The 20,075-nt window shown below is 39.5% G+C and overlaps 1 protein-coding gene across 2 annotated transcripts in view; it reads left to right on the top strand.

Moving 5' to 3' along the window:
• Positions 1-16,789: 16,789 nt before the first annotated feature.
• Positions 16,790-20,075, top strand: part of Ahr (aryl-hydrocarbon receptor) — a 37,011-nt gene continuing 33,725 nt past the window's right edge. For both annotated transcript variants that reach the window (NM_001314027.1, NM_013464.4), the window contains exon 1: positions 16,790-17,217. Coding sequence is in view for 1 of the 2 variants with exons in the window: in NM_013464.4 (NP_038492.1) it covers positions 17,156-17,217 (62 nt within the window). In the remaining variant the exon portion in view is untranslated. The remainder of the gene's footprint in view (positions 17,218-20,075) is intronic.

The raw sequence follows: 20,075 nt of genomic DNA, 5'->3' as shown, positions 1-20,075 counted from the left end.
CAGCAGATGTTCATGTTCATGTTCGCCTCCATGAGTGTCAATGGCTTCTGTGGGTATAAGGATTGTTTGTATAATAATGTACATGTTTTCACATTCTTCCAAGGATGTCCTCCCTGTTAGTGCTAATGACTCCATGATCATTAGAAACACCAAGAATTCAGGAGTCCTGGGTATGTCTATGTCTTTAACAAAACGGTCTTCAAGACAGTGCTTAAGGCTGTGGAAAAGAACTCTAAAAACATGAGTTCAAAAATAGATAATTTGTCAACTATATAAAATATAAGGATACAATATGAATTGCATAAGGAGCTTCACAGATCTAAAGAACAGAGGCAGTTTAGCTATAGGCCAACACACCAGAAAGATACCAAGGGAGGAGATAAAGAGATTTAGGGAGTGATAATCAAAGGAGAGTCCCACCCAACTAAGTTCTTGGTTTATGCTTACAACAGCAGATAGCATTTTGAGTTTGGAGTTAGCCTGGGACAGAGCAAGGTTAGGCCCAGGCCTGGTAGAAATGTTTCAGGGCAGGCTCCCACCCAGCTAGTTTACTGACTGTGCTTAACAGAGGCAGGCAGATCTCTTAATTATTTTGCAGTGTTTAAAAGAAAAATGTGCACTTGCTGTCTCCTAAGAATCAAGGGGCTGGGGTCATGGGATGCTGATGGGGTCATAGGTTAATCAAAAGGGAACCTGGGGTAATGACTGAATTGGTATGTCAAATAAGAACAAAAAACAGGCTTTTGATCTGCAAGAGATGAGCTATCCAGAGAAATTTTAGAATAGCAAGAGAGAGCTGCCTGGAGAACTGTCTCAAGTGGAACATAGCTGCCAGCTTGGACCCTCAATCAGCTATTCTCAAATATTCCTTCTCTCAGAAACTCTTCTCAACCTGAGGCTGGTCCTAGCCATTATCTTCATGTCTGTTCCCGTGAAGATCTCCACATCATTTACATGTCTTTATTATCCTATAAGCCTTGACTCTCAATAGGCTATTTAGCAGATATTCTTAATAGCAACAATTGACAAAATTTAATATTTATTAAGACAGAAGTGATTTTTTTCTCTCACATACACCTATTTCAAATTTAAACTGAACTAAAGAGAATTAAAAAGTTATAGTTATTTTTCCCAGGAAGGAATTTTCAGGTTGAGTATGCATTTTTCATATATTCAACTTTGGGATATGGCAGTCAGTTTCCTACTGTGGACACCATTATTGCCAATCTCTATTATGTTGACATGGAAAACACAGCTACTGACCTTAGCAGCTGTTCCAGCAGGGCTCACATCAGCTGTCTGGGACTCATACTGCATAGTCTTAAATTGATGTATCTGTCAGCAGCTATGTTAATTTCAGACTGTATGTGTCACTTACTGGTTTGGAGATTGGGACATGTCTTTCTTAAAATACATATTTTAAAAAAAGCATATAACTTCCTAAGATGCTTTTGTTCCACAAATTCAGAATACACAATTTGCATTTTCAAATATACTTTATCTATTATAGTTTTATTCCAATTCCAGAGTCATCCTAGTGGTTATTAGATGATAGAGACCTGCTGTGTGTGTCTAGTTGCCTCTGAGAGTATAAGAATCTGTAAGTTTGAAACTATTGGAGAACTGAGTTTAGCTCCATCAGACTGATAGTCAGCTCACAGGTTACTGTACCATAGAAAAGAATAAAGACAAGTAGCCTGGGCACTTCTCAGCCCAGTTATCTAGAGTCATCTATTCTCTGCCATAGCCATTGGTTCTGCAAACTGGGATAAATGTTTGCTCAGATCATAAGCTGATCATAAGCTGTGTCCTTATGTTTTGTCATTACTGCTGTTCTGTAATCTGACAAATGGTCCTGTCTAACTTGAAGACTTAGTAGAGCTGAAAAGTAGAATCCTCTGTCCCCGATCCCCTGTTCAGAGCTCTTAGAGTGATATTGAAGCTCTAGGATTGGAAAAAGAAATTAGTTAGAAAATGACAGGTACATTCATAGTAAGTTACATCTATTTTCAAAACTACCTCTGCTTAAAGGTCCATGGTCTAACATGGAAGTGTAGCCTTGTAAAGCAGTTGAGTTTCTTCCACATGATCTCAATTTGCAGTTGACAGTATTCTAACTGTAGCTTACAGGCTTAAAATGTCCTTTGGGATGGTTGCATTTTATATTATTTTAATTAGTTTGAAAATTAGTTTGTTCAATATATTTTTGAAAAATGATGCAGGGGACAAACTCTATAGAAGAGACACAGAGAAGCTTCCCTCCTGACCTAGGGTCTTTTGGGTTTCTCCTGACACCAACTCTTATTACCTTCTCATCTACTTTCCTGACGTATGAGAAGATACATGGAGTCATTTTTACTAAGGGAAACGATATAGAGAGCACATTGGGCTGGGGAGATGGCTCAGTGGTTGGGAGTACTGGCTGCTCTTGCAGAGCATCCAGGTTTAGTTCTAAGCATCCACATGGTAGCTCACAACCATCTGTAATGCCAGTTCCAAGGCATCTAATAGATTTTTCTCGAATCCATGGGCACCAAGAACACATGTGGCACACATACATACATACATGTAGGCAAAAACAACCATATACATAAAATAAATAAACCTTTTAAACAAGATATATTGAGTGCAATAACCAAGTATTTGATGAATGCCTGGTGAATGGTTTCTATCAGGTTAATATTAGCTTACAATGAAGAGAAGTTTTGCACCATTTCCATAGGAAAAGCTTCATAGAGGGGCTAATTTCACAGTCTGAAAATCAATAGGTTTGTAGGGGAGTTAAATTCTTTCATGTGTTCATAGTGAATTGAGAATTATGGCAACAGGTATAGACAACAGATATCTACCTGCTCCATCAGTTGGAGGTGAACTGTTTGCTTCTACAGAAAAACAGTGTGGAGACATTGTTCCCTTCCTCAGCTTGTTTTTGGGATACCCCAAAGAACCAAAGTTTGGACTTTCAAAGCAGATTGTCCTGGAAATGAAGTCTCTACCAGGCCCAGAGCAGAGAACCTAGGATTAAAAGACAGGATTCTCTACTGACCCAATGAAGAACACAAACCAACAGATGTAGTGATAGGGAACTTGTTTTCATCTTTTCTTAAGGGGGAAGAGGTGGAGCCAGGGAGGTGACCCCTCTGATTGTTCTTCAAGGGAACATATGGGGAGCAGAAAAGTCTTCCTTTGTCCTTAGATGTATAAAATGTAGGATGTATGTGGAACCCATATTTTAAAACACGTTCTCTCTTTCCTGATATAAAGGTGTGTAAAGCATCGTTGTAATCTGTCTGGTAAGAGTGTGACCCAAGAGAAAAATGAATTAGCCAAGACATAGTGAAACCAGGGACATGAAGCTACGGGGGAGGGGCAGAGAGAGGCAAAGGGAAGAGGGCAGGGAGGATAAAGGTAACTGGATCTAGAATGGGAGAAATACACATTCCAGGATGGACTTTTTACCCCTCTTCCAGGACTCACCTGTTTGTTTGGTAGTATTTTTTTCGTTTTTTAAAATCAAAAGTGAATTTTAGGGTGAATTTATGTATGATTTCCACAAACTTATTCCATTCCATGGAAATCATCCTGTGTACATGAATATTCTTTGGAAAAAGATGCAGGTTTTTTGTTTGTTTCTTTGTTTTGTTTTGGTTTAGTTTTGTTTTTCCAGACAGGGTTTCTCTGTGCAACTCTGGCTGTCCTGGAATTTACTCCGTAGAATAGGCTGTCCTTGAACTCAGAGAACTGCCTGCCTCTGCCTCCCAAGTACTGATTGATATTAAAGATATGTGCTGCCACTGCCCAGCTGGAGAATGATGCTGTTTTAGGAAACTTAAAACGGAGATGTTCAAGAAGGAAAAGGACTCCACTAAATGCTCTCTCCTTTGTGTCATAGACACTAGAATATGGGGAGATGGTTCTGTTTAGGCACCAGCTCAACCTGTTCATACAACCTGAATGAGTTGTATGGATGTTGTCTTCTGCAACTGGGCCTTGCTATGTGTTCGTAGAGAGCAACCTATTGCCTTGGCAACAGCCTTCATTGTTTAGGCCAAAACCCAATTGGATGGAAACCCTCCCCTCCACAACTTCCACCAGCACTGGAAGCTTCATTTGGTGACAAGAAATGGCAAGTAGGGGTTCTGTCTCCCTCATTATTTGGAGACTTAACTAGGATCACCTTTGTAGACTTTAGCAAGTTTCCACTCCACTAGATTTTGATAGTACCCTAAAATGTTCTTCAACTCTATCTAACTCTCCCTAATTCCGCCCCTCAATTCATCTCCCTTCCCACCAGATCCGACTCTTCTCATTCTCTCTTCCTGCATCTCCAGTCCACTCACAAAATCTAGAGAAAAGTAAACACAAACCCAACCACAAAACCTTTAATCTACAATCTGTCCTTCTGCAAAATTTGCTAGGGCAATGGTGGCATACACATTGTGGGAGTAGCCAAATGATGCCTAACTTAAGACCTCTCCATGAGAGAGAAGCCACACCTGATACCACTTTGGTGGCCAAGAAAGAGTCTAGAGAGCCCAGAGACCTAGAGTAAAACCAAACACACCACTTTGGTGATCAAAAAGGAATACAGATATCCTAGAAACCTAGAGTAAAACCAAATACTATTTTCTTAAAAAAAAAAGGAACAAAAGTTTATTCATAATAATACTCTTCTATGCTCATAGACTGGTGCCTTATTCAGCTATTATCAGAGACACTTCTTCCTGCAGCAGATGGGAATAAGCACAGAGACTCACAGCAAATCATCACACAGAGAGACCTTGGGACACACAGCTCTAAACAAGATGTCTCCATCAACTTCCTCACCTTAGAGATCAGGGAACCCCCTGGAAGGGGGAAGGCAAAAGAAATGGGGGAGACAAAGGGGATGAGGGACAGCAGGAAAACAAGAGACCCCAAAACAGTTGAGCAAAGTGCATATGAATTCACAGAGACTGAAGGAGTGATAGAGGGCCTACTCAGGTCTGCACCAGGTCCTCTGCATATATACCATAACTCTCAGTTTAGTACTTTTCTGGGACTCCTGAGTGTGTAAAGGGGTGCATCTCTGATTCTGGTGCCTTCAGTGGGGGTTCTTTTATTTTTCTGTTGTCTTGTCTTTTCCAACTTTGATATTATAGCTTTTGCTTTATTTTGTTATATTTTATTTTGTTAAAAATATTTTTAAAGAGTTACCTTCTTAAGGAACACTAGAGGGAGAAAATTAGTCTTCTCCAGTTGGTTATCAAATATCAAATGATCGTTCCTGAAAACATACATATGTAACATTTAAAAATGTGTGTGTGTGTGTGTGTGTGTGTGTGTGTGTGTGAGAGAGAGAGAGAGAGAGAGAGAGAGAGAGAGAGAGAGAGAGAGAGAACATGTTTGTATGTAGCAATAATTTTAAAAGGTCATGAATTTGAAAGAGAGCAAGGAGGGATGTATGGGCACATTTGAAGGAAGAAAGGGAAAGGAGAAATGATGTAATTATAATATCAAAAGGAGGGGCTGGAGAGATGACTCAGAGGTTAAGAGCACTGACTGCTCTTCCAGAGGTCCTGAGTTGAATGTTGAATTCACAGCAACCACATGGTGGCTCACAACTATCTGTAATAGGATCCAACGCCCTCTTCTGATGTGTCTGAAGACAGCTACAGTGTACTCATACATAATTTTTTTAATAAAAAAGAAAACAAAGTTGCCTTCTCAGAACATCTTCCTGAGCAGGAATCTCTTTGTATTCCTTTGCTCTGCATGTCTACCCTCTATAATATAATATAATATAATATAATATAATATAATATAATATAATATAATATTATATTATATAATATTATATAATATTATAATATATATATATATTAGTGTCAGAGCACTCTTTCCTTCCTACATCTGAGTGATAGCCTGATTAGAACTGATGATGTTCATTTTACAACTTTATCATGAACTCTAGATCTATATTTGTAGGTGTTCCTAGACTGACCATTACTCAGTCTATGACTGAAGGCCAAAACATCGTATTTGACACTGGAGAGACAATGCAGTCTTTGCTTTCAACGATTATTTTATTATTTGTAGCTATCATTTACTGAGCATGCACCATAACCTAGGGAGAGTGCATATGGCTTTTCTAACAATGTTAGAAACAACGTTGTTTTTAATAACGTTGCTTTATTGCATATAACAACGTACCCTCAAAGGTTAAGGTTGTAGAGCTGATATAACCCACTCAAAGTTACCTAATTACTTATCCGAGAAGGCTGGATTTGACTTGAGTTTCCTAGGCTCTGGGATCTGAACTTGTTATCACTATGATAGACTGCCTACCTCATAGCAGTTCACAATTCGAAACAGGTCTTTAAAACAACAGCATAAATAATGGGAAATACAGGGTCATGTCCAGATTGAAAACTGTGATTCTCTGTGGCCTGCATGATCAAGTCCACTTTAACTCTGCTAATATTTGTTCTTTGTTTCCCATTGTGAGCACATGTCCTATCACATTCTAGCATCTAGTCACACCAAACCACATTTCCCCCCAACATATTGTGCTTGCTTTTTATGAGTTATGATTTGAAACAAAACTGCATTGGACAGGCTTATTTTTTTAATTTAATTTAATTTAATTTTTTTAACTTACTAACTTTACATACCACTCACTGCCCCCCTCCTATTCACCTCCTCCTATAATTCTTCTCCTATACCTTCTCCCCTTCTCCTCTGAGTGGGTGGAATCCCCAATTATTCCCCAACTTTAGCACTTCAAGTCTCTGCAAGTCTAGGCACATTCTCTTCCACTGAGACCAGACAAGGCAGTCCAACTAAAAGAACATATCCCAAATACAGGCAACAGCTTTCGGGATAGTGTCTGTTTCAGTTTTTCAGGACTCACAGGAAGACCAAGCTGCACATCTGCTACATATGTGCAGGGAAGCCTAGTTCCAGCTAGTGTATGTTCTTTGCTTGGTGTTTCAGACTAAAGAGAGCCCTAAAATTGCAGGTTAGTTGACTCTGTTGGTCTTCTGGTGGAGTTCCTATCTCCTGCTGGGCTCATAATCCAATTTTGTAATGGGCAAAGGATTTGAGTAAACATTTATTCAGAGAAAGGACACAAAACCACAAAAGACAAGATGCTTAGATCCTGAGTCATTAGGAAAAAGCTAATCAAGATCATAGTAACATATCACTGCATGCCCGTTAGAATGTCTGTAATAAAAATGAGCAACAATGAAGTTTGGGAATAATACATAAAAACTGTAATGCCCTCTGATGCTGGTGGGAATGTTCTCAGCCACTGAGAAAACAACTCCTCCAAAAGTTAGCCATAGTTACCTCAAACTCAACAATTTCACTCCTGCACATCTATATAGAGAGGATATCTTATCTCTGTATAAATGTGGCACCTGTCAATAATAAATCTAATGGTCTATGGCTTAGGCAGGAAATAGGAGGTGAGACATCTGGGAGAGAGAGGATTCTGGGATAGAGTCAGGAGCAGGAAGATTCACCCAGGAAGGTGTGAGGAGACAGAAGCATGGTACCTAAACACAGGTAACCATCCACGTGCCAGAATGTAGGTTAAAATAAATGGGATATTTTAAGCTATCCGTGGTTAGAAAATAGTCTAGCTATATGACCAAGGTAAGGATATTAGAAGATTCAGAGATGAAGAATACAGAACAAAGTGTTTCTGTGACTTCTTGATCACTCTACACATGGAGTAAGGTGTCAGCTCCCTCCCCACATGCAGCTAGCCACTGTGCATTTGATTGCCATCATCATAGAAAATTAGTACAGAAAAAATATAACTCTGAAGTAATCTCTCCATTTCAGCTATTAGAAATACGTCAGATAAGCTCATGGATACTCTTGGCAAGTGAAGCTTTGTAATATCTGGACACTTTTAAATATGCAATAATTAGTTTTGAACTATTTGTCTAAGAAAAGCAATATTCTGTGAAATATGTTGATACCTATATTATCTTGTTAAAATTAATAGTAAAAGAATACAATGAGGTTTTGACAGCTGCTGATTGACAGGTGTGACCAGTGTTTCAAGAGTGCATACTTGTTCGGTCTTCTCAAAGACCTTATATAAGAATAAATGTTTACCTGTCTATCCATTAGAGTTCAATGGGAAACAGGATAATCTCTGGGCATTTTAAGTAGACAGAGATTATCTATAAGGAATTAAAAGCTTACAAAATAATTAGAAAGGAAAAAGATAGCGATTCTAGGCTGAGCATCAAGAAATGTTTCCAGAATATTCTACAATTGGCTAGGATGGGGACTACTGTTTCTGACTCAGTGGGGAAGGTGACAAATTCAGAAGTCACTATAAAATCATAGTAAAATATGCCTTTGCAATTAGAATGAAAGGACCAGGTGCCCCCATAGCTGTAACTCAAAGTCTCTCAAACTGGTGCATCTCTAGCTCAGATGCAGGAGCCTAGCATAGAAAAGCTAAGATCACTTAGCAGAAAGCAAAGATAGTGGTAGGAAGAGGAGTCCTGCCTCTAAATGCCTCCAACTGAACCTAATCTGCTTCAATGGCACGAAAATCCAGAGAATTCCATTTTCAGCCCTTTGGTCTCTGTAGTATAAAAATGTACTTTATGAAGAAGCAAGAATGGATACAATTGGCCATATCCATCATCCAAAGATTCAAGGACTTGGGACATTTCTCTTCTGAGGAAGTAAAGCTGGATGTACAGCAACAAGCTTGAACTCTGCGACTCTGGCCCTTTGCCCAGTGCTCCTTCCACTCCATCAGTCTGCAGCTCTGATTACTCTTGAGACATTTGCCAAAGGAGACATATTTTCAAATCTTGTGCTAATTATATTTTTCACTGAAGCATTAATTCAGGCTTCTATGAATATTGTTACCTGTTAGTCTTCTGTCAAACCTACTTCTCCTTCCAAACTTGGACGTAATCTCATTCTACAGTACTTACAGTTAAACCAACACTGCCAGGGTTTAATACCTTTGAGCATTTTTCTCAGCAGGCTTGCTGTTTAATCCTTTTAATGTCAGCACTATACAAGCCTCCTTATTAAAAGGGGGAAAGGACATTATCACAGGCTGCATTAGTGGCTTTCTTTCTGCCAGTGAAAGCTACCAAATGGTAATCTTTTTAGCTTTCTCTTTATTTTAATGTATGCTGTCTGCTGACCACACACACACACACACAAATGCCTACAAAACAGCTGAGATATTAAATTCTCTTGTATTTTAATCATGCATAATAGGAGGATAATATGTAAAGTTTCAAACTTAAATTCTCTTAGTGCCATGGTTTGAATATGCTTGGCCCAAGGACTGGCACTATTAGGAGGTGTGGCTTTGTTGGAGTAGGTGTGGCCTTGTTGGAGGAAGTATGTCACTGTGGGAATGGGCTTTAAGTCCCTCCTCCTAACTGCCTGAGGAGTCAGTCTTCTCACGTTTGTCTTTGGAATCAGACGTTTGAACTTTCAGCTGTTGCCATGACTTTTGCTTCTTTAGAATGATTTAAAATGAGGGCTTTGACAATAACGATAGTTTTGTGCCTGTAAAGCACAGCCTACTTCTAGTCAGTTAGTACACTGAACAAACTGTCTCAAATATCACCTGTTTCATCTGAGGCTACTTCCTGTACTGATATAATGTGTAGAACATGTTTACATCTAATTCTAATTGGGGAAAATTCTATAGGAATGTCAACTTTTTAATACTAACCCAAAAGACAAATTTGAAAAATGAATCCAAGCGGTTGGGGCAGCATGCTGTCTGACACTAACTTCCATTTGCTACATGGTTCTGTCAGTGCCATTTTCGCTGAAGTCAGCCTTTCACCCAGAACTCTTCAAGGGTACCCCAAAAGAGTCACAGGTTTCACTTTACATTATCCCGCAATCAAGCATTCCAGTGGAATTCAGGTCGGGTTTTTATAAACGGGTGTAGAGTGACTTTTTCTCCCAGTCGTGATGTGCTTTAAAAAGGGCTGTGAATATTTGGCATAAATATGTCCACTAGAAAAATGTATATAAGTAAATATTATGGGAAAATGGCATACAAATGTTTTAAAGTTAATCTTCAAAAACCTTGATTTATAGAGTTTAAATAGGTTTACATTTCCAAACAAATGATTTGATGTTTTCTAATATATATATATATATTATTATGAATATGTTGTCACTTAACCATTTGATTTGTATGATTTTCCTGATAGCACATTTGCTTAATGTGAATCTGATTTTTGATCATTTATTTATTTTCTGTGGTAGTGGAGATTAAACCAGGGTTTGGTGTATACTACGCAAGCTGTCTACTGAGATGAGCCCAACTTTCTTTAGCACAAACAAATGGATTCAACTCAAATCTAGATGGATGCTAGATTTTTCTATGAAGCCAGAATGAATTAACTCCTCTAAATGATTTCTATTAGAGCACCTCTATACTTATGGGAATTCCATCTCTGTTTAGGCAGGGAAATCATTCAGCTCAAATTTAGAGTTTTACAAGGGAAAAATTTCCAGCCCTATTTGGAGGAGGGCTGAGAACATTCTGCCTTCCTGCGGCCATTTGATTAAATATGTAAATAGATCTTCTTTATCATTAGACTTACCAAGCAGGTAAAGGCAGATTTTTTTTTTGGATGCCTTACAGCACCTTCCTAGCATAGCACTCTTCCCAAAAATGTGATTATAAAAATGCATCATTTTAGTATGTAACTATAAACACTGATTGCACATATATTATAAAGTCTTGTAATTTTTACCAAGGAGAGCACATAATGGAGAAATCACCAATAGTTAAGGGCTGATGAGAAAGTATTTGTATGAAATGTTATCAGTGCTTTCTTTATATGTGTAGATACATATATATGAGTAATTTGTGCTCAGGCTATTCTTGAATTACACAATCAGCCATACATAAATTCTTTGGCTCTTTCAGGAAAGCACACTATGTAAAACAGATTAAGGATCACTGTCTCCAAGACTGATCAAAAACAAGTTAAGTATTTCTCAAGAATATATTACTGTGTGATTTACTATGCATAAATATATGTTAGCCCTTCCAGTTTAGCAAACAAAATATGAATTTCTAGATCTAGTTCTGTGACCATTCATCTTTATCAACATTTCCAAAATTAATATCATTTTCTTTTTTAGAATAAATTCATCACCTTTTAAGTTTCTTCTAGATTTTGTCTTAAATTGCAAAGAGTGCACATCATTATTGCAACTTCAAATATAATTATCTCTAAAGTTGAATCTTTACAGAAATTTATCTTTACACATATATTTTAGTAAAATGTTTACTAAGTATGATATGAATCTTAGTATGTGAAACATGAACCTCTCCATCAACTTCCCCATGACTGAATTTCATATATATATATTAAAATAAGAGCATCAGAAAATAAAAGATTAAAATTTAGACGCACAGCATGTTAGGCTAGCTCTTTTCCTGGTGAATAAAGGTACTCAAGACCAATTGATTGCCTGAGTCCCATGCCCAGAACTTGCATGGAAGAAGGAAAGCATTCACTCCCACATGTTAATCTCTGACCTACACATGTGCCATGACACATGTCATGTGCTCATATACGTATAGGACCCCTCCTATAATCAATAAATAATAATCAATAAATAAATGTGAATAAAAACCTCTTGGTTATTCCTATGTAAAGGGAAATAATTTTGACAAATCATGCTCTTATTATAGGTCCTTTTTTCCAGAATAATACCAATTATTCTTGTCAGTCTAACCTATACTCACAGAATTCTTTAACCTCTGTTAATTCTTTATTTGTACTTCTAACTATGACATTGTAGTAAAATAGCCAAGTTATTAAAGAAGAAATTAAGCATTTAGAAAAGGCTGAGACCTATAACTGTGTGTTAGTCTTCCATGTTGACAAGTAATGTATAAACTCATTATATTATGAAATAAATTAAAGCATACTAGAGATGAATAAACATACTCTTTGAGCTGAAATTGGATTGACAAGACCTAGAATATAAATTTGGCTCCTTGGGACTGAGGTTTCTGACTTTCTAAATAAAGAATTTCACTATGTCAGGACCCACACATTCTCTTTTTTGATATTTTTAGTGTATGTGTAAGTTTTTTATGCTTTTCAGGCAAAAGAAATAGCACTTTCACTTATTAAGTAGATAGGCTCAAACTTATATATGGTTAACAATTTGAAGCCTAATACCTTAGAAGCTATTTAGAACTATAGACATACATTATACGTTTTGTTTCATTTTTAGTGGGACATTCATATATGTGGTGTTTTGCTTATAATCGCCCAGGAAACATCTTTGTGTTTCACAATATTTTCCTCATCTTTGCATTTTATGATAGCAAATTATAGAAACTCAGCCTTAAAACAATATTGCAAGAGGAATGGAATAGTGAAATGTAGGAGTTCAGACTCTCTCAAATTAGTAGTATGCATGGTTTCCAAGTGATGTCACTGTGTTGGGCTTCAAATTTTGAATAGTCATCACAGTTGATCTTTGCTTTTGTCACTTAGGCCACCTCAGTTCAGTTTGGAAGGCAAGGACTATGATCCTTTAAAAAAAAAGGAGAAGTGTGATGTCAGTAGTTTTGAGGGCAGGTGGTTTATAGCTGCAGAAGTGAAGAGGAGGAAAAAGAGTAAATATTGCAAATGTTGTTCTGCTTGAAATAGCCTTCCTTCCACTCTACACCCACAAAAGCCCATTCCTACTGCAAGGCTCCGCTCGGCTGCCTCAGAGTGACCTCCCCTAGCAGATCAAGCACATCTGTGACACATTCCACGACATTCCTCACAGCATGAGTCACAAATGCAATTACACATTTACCTATGCAACTACCTGATGAACTGTTCTCTCTTCTATTACAAAGCAGGCTCTATTATGGAGCCTGTCTGTTATCACTAGTGTATCATGACATGTCTGGTTTCTTGTGGAAATTAAATATCACAGTGACGAGGATGTTAGCTTAATATTATTTTAATTATTTTTCATTCTATTGAATTTCTTTATTTATAGTATGACTAAAACATACTGTTTTCATACTGAGTAAAGTAGTTGGGTGTTAATGGACTGTTATAAACCAATTATTGCATGTAAAATATCATGTTACTTCAACCCAGAAAACTAAACATCTTTGTGGATGGTCACAAGTGACAAGTTGCAGGTCATGTTCTGCAGTGGTAATCTGAAGCCTTGTTTTGTACAAAGTGTCAATAGTGTCGTGTAGTTGTCTGTAATAGCCCACATTAGAGACTAGCTTTGTTAGCACACTAACTCATAAGTGAAGTTTTTGCTGCCATTACTGAAATGAAATGAATTTCTAAAATTTCACTGTGAACATTAGACTGTTAGTCTTGGCTATACAAAGATTTATTGCCTAAGAGTGGATATGAGGACATAAATGATGTGACTCATAAATAATATTTTAACCAGACACAGAAGTATGATAGGAAAAGAGCTACCATTTAAAAAAGAGATGAAAACAAACAAACAAACAACAACCCACCAAGAGTTTAGCTCATTTAGTACAACCCTTTACTGTGGAGGAGCTCTGACTTTATCCACTCTGTTCTGATGGACTGTGTTAATGTGTTTTACATTTCTGGTTGCTATGCTAAGAGGAAATTGTTCTTTTCCACTCAATGCATGTTGGGATAGAATGATCATGTGTCCCATCTGTTCCATCTATGCAGAAAAGGAGATGGAAGAAAAGGAGACGTGGAGATGTTTGGCCTGTACTTCTGGATTTGCTGATCAGTGTAAATGGTCTTCTTTAGAAATTTGTTTTATTTAATTATTCATTCATTTATTTTACTTATTTATTGCCTTAAGTAAAAGGCAACTCTCAGCAGGATTATCACTTCCTGCATGTTCATCCCACAGTTCTGAGTTATTTTTCAGGGATTTATACACTGGAAACAAAACACTGATTCCCACTTTCCTGTTGTCATTTCCAAGATCATTTCTAATGTATATATTTCTAAAATGAAATTAAAATGAAATCTACCAATCACAGGGCATACACATTCTTCTATAGCTAAGGCTAAATGCTCTTTCATTTTATTTCCACTGTAAATTTTACTAGTCTACTCAGTGTAACTCATCTATCCTTTCTCCCCTAACTTACATGGCACTCAACCCCAAACTGTTGGATCACCTGGAAGACCTTATTAAAGGACTCAGTAAAGACATTCTGTGCAAGTCCCCCCATTTCAGAAAAAAAAAAAATCATACTTAGGCTAATAATATTGGTGCTTAGACTGGCTTTGAACTTGTAGACTCCTTCCTGACTCAGCACACTATGTGCCGGGATTGCAGGTGGGAACCATGAAGCCCTATAGAAGCTATGGGGGACTTTACAAAGCAAAGCCCCTCAAGAACTGCTCTCGTTGTTAGCAAGTCCACCACAGCCCTGATCTCATTTCTGCTTGGGCACTTTCTCTGCTTTTCTATAAGTATCTATTGTTACTTATCACCTTTGTCTTTTTTTTTCCTCACAAAGTCAATGACCTCTTCATCTTTTGTAAAGAAGTAGAACAACCCCACTCATCACTCCCATTAAATCAACACTACATTATTATTAATTAGTAATTAACAATGGGGCCTCGCAAAATAGTTCACACTAGTCAGTGAATCTTTGTTCTCTTTTCTCGGCCTTCCTTGTTGAAATAACGGGGCCATTTTTCACCTTCCACTCCACCGGTGGACCCAGCTCTCGGGGTGGGGGGTGGGGGGTGGGGAGTGGGGGTGGGGCTCTTGAGCTTTCCAGGTTTTAGTCCTGGCAGTTCTTTTGCAGTACCCACAGGGCATCACCACACTCTCTTTTTTGTCCAATAGCAAACAGCTTCTCGATCACAGTTCCAGTTTCTACCTCACAGGTTGCCCCATTTACCATCTTTCCTTAGATGTCCTAAATCTATTTCAAACCTAAGAAGCATGAGGCCAGCTTTATAATTTCTTTCTGGTGATTCATGCCATTGTTACCCAGCTGGAAACATAGTTGAGAAAACTATCAATTTTAACTCTTAAATTTGTTTCTAATATTAGCACACAAAGCGATGGGCTTAATGAAATGTATGAATTACCATGCTCCCATTCTGCTGGACGCCCCCCCCCCATTCCTTCCCCCACTCCTGCTGCTCTGCTTGCTCCCACAGGATCCCCTCTTCTCCTTCTGTGTCATGTGTATTCTCCTGCCCTTTCTCTTCTCACCTCCAACCCAAGAGCTCCTTTTTCCACTCTCATGATCGCTTTCCTAGTTTCAACATGTGTAAAAATCAAAATCTAGAGCATACATCTAGAGAAAACATGGTATTTGCCTTCTGTGTCTGCCATGCTTAACACGGCAGCCTCCAGTTCCACTTGTTTACCTGCAAATGCCATGATTTCAGTTTTATTCAGAGTCCCATAAAATGCCATTGTGTAGACGCACTACATTTTATTTATCCATCCATAGGTTGATGTGAATCTAGTCTGGGTCCACTTCTCACTTGTTTTGAATGAAGGGCTATCAGGTATGTGCGCAGGAGAATAGCAGGTCATCTTGTGGATCTGTTTTTAATTTGTTGAGAAACTCTATACAGAGTTCCACAGTGGCTGGACCAGTTTACAACCACCCACAGTGATGCGGGTTCTTCTTCCTCCACAGCCTGGGCACCATTTGTTGTTCTTAGTTTTCTCGCTATCCTTTTCCTTGCTGTTGTGTATCCTCTCTTCTGATCTCTTTCTCAAATCTATAAAACACATCAGACTTCATCTCTATCTCTTCATGTCCAGCATCACCTACCTGACTCCCAAAATTCACTTCTCTGCCTCTATTCTTTGGTGGTTAACAGCGACCTTCCCTCTTCCTTTATCATCTCTGCTGTCTCTTTTCTCTCATCCCCATGGCTGTGCCATTGGTCTTGCAGCTGGTCGATTTCATCAATTTCCCAGCGATTCTCTCTTCCATCTGTTTTGTTCCTGAGTAACAGAATTTCCACCTTTTCCCACAGTGACTTTCCCAAGAAAGATGGAACATCATCTTCCAAATTACGCCTTTAAAAGCTCTCTGTTGTCTGCAGAATGAGACCCAATTTCTTCATTAAATCTTTATGATTTGTTCCTAGATTATCTTTTTTTTTTTTTTTCTTTTTCCTCCCATCAGCTCTACCGTACTACTAACAGAAACTCAGGTCTCTGGTCATAGTCTCAGTACCTACCCTCCAATTTCTCATGCTCTCAGCACTCCTGTGCTTCTTTCCTTCTCATCTTCCTGAAGTCTGATGGAGGAAACGATGTTTTATTGTCTTCTGTAGACATAAAATAAATGTGGGAGGGAAAAGGATTATAAAACTCGTAGCCTTCAAGACAACTAACTTTGCAGGGCATTTTTGAAGTTTTCCCCTTAGAATGCTCTCCAGTCGCAGTTATTTATCTACCAGCTCAATGTAAAATCTTTGTCAAAAATTAGATGACTCAACTCTAGGATGAGCTAAGCTCTTTGCCTGGTAAATCTTGATGTCTGGGTTACAAGGAATTTGCCTAGGCATAATGTGGCCTCACACCCCTTTTGAGGCTGGAAAACAGGTACTGGGCGAACACCACCCCACCCCCAGAACCTCGGACTGCAAGAAGTGTTGGGAGTCACTACGTCCTGCGTCATCACGTGCTGCGAAGAGGGTGGGGCCCTCCTGGGAACCGTGAGGGGCGGGGCCGAGCAGGTGGGGCGGGGCTGGAGCCCGGGGCGGAGCTGCGCGGGGTCGCGGCTGCGGAGGAGCGGGCTCGCGGCGGGCGGCAGCGTGTGTGTGCGCTCCCTTTGACGCTCGGTGCCCCACGCGTGTCCCGGAGAGGCTCAGCCCGGAGCGACCCGGAGGACGAACTGGTGGACGGACTCGGGGGTGGCTGCCAGGCAGGGTTGTGAGCGACGCCGCGGCACAGCGCGGGAGCCGGGAAGCCCTAGAGCACTGCGGCCCCTCCTGACCCTCGGGACCGGGCGCGGCTAGCGTGCGGGTTTCTCCTCCGCGGCCAGCTCGGGCAGCCCGAGTCTCCTCTGTCGCCCGCACCTGCGCGTCGCGGTCGTCCCGCCCTCGGCGGCGGCTCACCTGGGCGCAGCGCGGGCAGGGCGCCGCCTCCGGGACGCAGGTGGAGCGGGCAGGGCGCGGGCACCATGAGCAGCGGCGCCAACATCACCTATGCCAGCCGCAAGCGGCGCAAGCCGGTGCAGAAAACGTGAGTGACGGCGGGCAGGCGCGCTCCGAGGGTGCGGGAGGTCCCCACGCGTGCCGCCATCCAGGAGCTGAGTCTCAACCAATGCGTTAAAAAAAAAAAAATCCTGCTTTCAGGCACCTGCACCTTTACTGCTCAGCGACCTTCCCTGGCTGGTTCGTTGACAGCTCTGACCTACCTAGTGCCGCTCTAGCTTAGTTAGTTAAGCTTGCCTGGAAATCCTCCACTCTAGATCTCCGCTGCCGTGAGCTTTAGGGGACACGGAGGATAAGTAGACAGCTCACTGAGGTGAGATGTTGGGCAGAGCTAAACACGTGTTGTCTTGAAGGAGGGGACCTGTGCCTTTGAAGGAATGTCTTTCTGTTCTTAGCGCCTAGCTTTCTGTTTTGCTCTCTCATTTACTTCCTAGGCAGCAGTTCTGCAGGGCTCGGTGTAGGCGCAGAATTGATAGCAGGTTGGAGTGTGCAGTGGACAGGTGCCCTGGCAGCTTGGTGGCATTCTTAGCCACTCTTTGGTGCAGTTTTCTTCCTCCTTTTGGAGTGCTTTTGGGTCTGTAAAATTTTAAATCATTAAGAAGAGGAAAAAGAACTAGACTGACTTCTAAGTTATTTCTACTCTCTACCTGTAGTTCATTTCCCCTTGCTTTTTTTTTTTTTTTTTTTTTTTTTTTTTTTTTTTTTTTGCCAATTCTGACAGAGATTACAGGCTTTGGTCTTTATTTCCATGGGCTATTTGTATGAGATGGGAGATTTTTTTTCCCCCCTCAGAAAAGAGATTCATGATTGAGACAGGGTTCCATTTAGGAGTTGTCTGTATTGATGCATTCATTCATAATTACCTTGGAGTTTCCACATCTCACCATTTGTTATTTTTTTAAAAAAATAAATTATTTTAGGAACACTTTCAGGCAATCAGTAGTGTGTGTTTTGCTTGAAACATGACAGCTATCACCAAGTGAACCAAAAAAAGAAAACAAAAACAACAAAAAAACCAACTTAAGATTTATACACTGTTTACAAATAGTTACTAGCTTAGAAGTTGGGTTATTTGTGGATTTTAATTCCCCTTAAGAATTTCAACTGTCCTAGTTCCTCAAATCTTGACTTACAAATTAATATTGAGAGGAGATGTCCATGTGTAAATAGTTTGATCAGAATTTGGAAGTTTTATGGTTGGTACACTTTAAAGGACGCAAATGTCGTTGACTCAGCAGTTTTCTACCCCGGCAGTTCTTTGGACCCTGGCTTTCAGTGCTTTAGTATTTTGTAGGACGGTTTCTTTTTGTTAAAACATGTTTGCTCAATTTGACTTTGTTCCTGGCAGTTACAGTTTCCGAGGCTTTCAAGTGCTTGTTCCCTGTTTTCATTAATAGTAATACTAACTCAGTATGAGATGAAAAATCTCAGGTATTATGTACATGGGCATAAAACTTGGAGCTCCGCTTGAGTGTCTAAGTCTAAGTAACTGATTTTCCTTATGTTATTTAAGGACATAAACTGCTTTCTATACAAAGGTCACCATCTTAAATGTTATTCATTATAACGGCGAGTGCTCTTAGTTTCTAGTTAATATAGAGAGCTTCCTTTTTAACACGACAACACTTCCTTTTAGATTAAGTTACACCTTTTATTATATTGTCTCACTATTTGCATTTGATAATTTCGGACAACTAAACTGTTGTCCCCACGAACTTATATTTTATTTTATTTGGTCCTTGACTTCTGTTTATCAGATCTGTACTGAACACCTTTAATCAACTCTGAGCCTTCAAATGCCTTAAAGGTCACCAGCTTGCTTTGTCGAAGACTTTAGTGCTGGCACTTAGGTCCTTTAGTGAAAGTACTTACGTTGTCCCCCCTGAACAGAAAATAGTGAGCTGTATAATCACATAATCAAAGTTCACCCTTAACAACCAGGTCACCAAGCTTTAGTATGAGTCTTTAAGTTAAACTACTTAGCCTGTGTGCAATGAGGCCCCAAATACCTCAATTTCAGGAAAAAACACAAGTGTTGACTGTGCTTTCTAATTTAATTAACTTGTACCCTTTAAGGTATAGCTGTTTTATACGGAGCATACCCATTGTAATTCTAGTGTCGAAAAATGTCATATTTAAATATACAGTTCCGTGAAAATTTGGAGTAAAGTGGGTGACATGATTTTAACCCGAAGTTCTTTCAGTCTTCAAATGAGGATCTAGATGCAAAATAAGCCCCCTCTAGTGGCCGGTCCCACCATGACAGTTATCTGTAGAAGGAAATCAGTTTGAAATGTGTTCAATTCCATCCAAGGACAGTGTTTTGTATACACTACACTGTGAATAGCTGTTTCCTCCTTCTTCAGTGCAATGAAAGTTAGGAAATTAAGAGATCCTAAGCAGCCTTGCATCTAGCCCATATCCTCATCTTCAAAGGCAGAATGTCAAAGACCAACCTGGGAATAGAATCTTCTGGGATGTGTCTGTTTCCACTTAAATCCTGTTCTTGCTTATTCTCTTTGGAGAGGAAAATGTTGTGTGCAGTTGTTTAGTTATTCAGTCTCATGAAAATGGCTGAGCAAAGCAGAAGATGGAACAATCTACTCTGGTGATTAAAACTTGAAATATATTTTGAAGCTTTATTAAGACAGAAAAGGTCTTACTTACTGCTACTGGTAGTTTAGGATTGCTAGCAAACAGCAGATGCTCAATCAATAAAACCTGCAGCTGTGGTGGTATTCAAGCCAGCCGTAGCAAGGCTCTCATGATCTGCTGCTAAGTACACACCAATATCAATTTTTACCTTGTTAGTATTCAGGAATGCTGAAGTAATATAGAAGCCCTTCACTCTATTAAAACGTTGTGAGCCCCATCTGTATAACAAAA

The sequence above is a fragment of the Mus musculus genome, chromosome 12 (assembly GCF_000001635.26).
Source record: "Mus musculus strain C57BL/6J chromosome 12, GRCm38.p6 C57BL/6J".
NCBI classification, from domain to species: Eukaryota; Metazoa; Chordata; class Mammalia; order Rodentia; family Muridae; genus Mus; species Mus musculus.
This window is presented reverse-complemented; position numbering and strand designations above follow the sequence as displayed.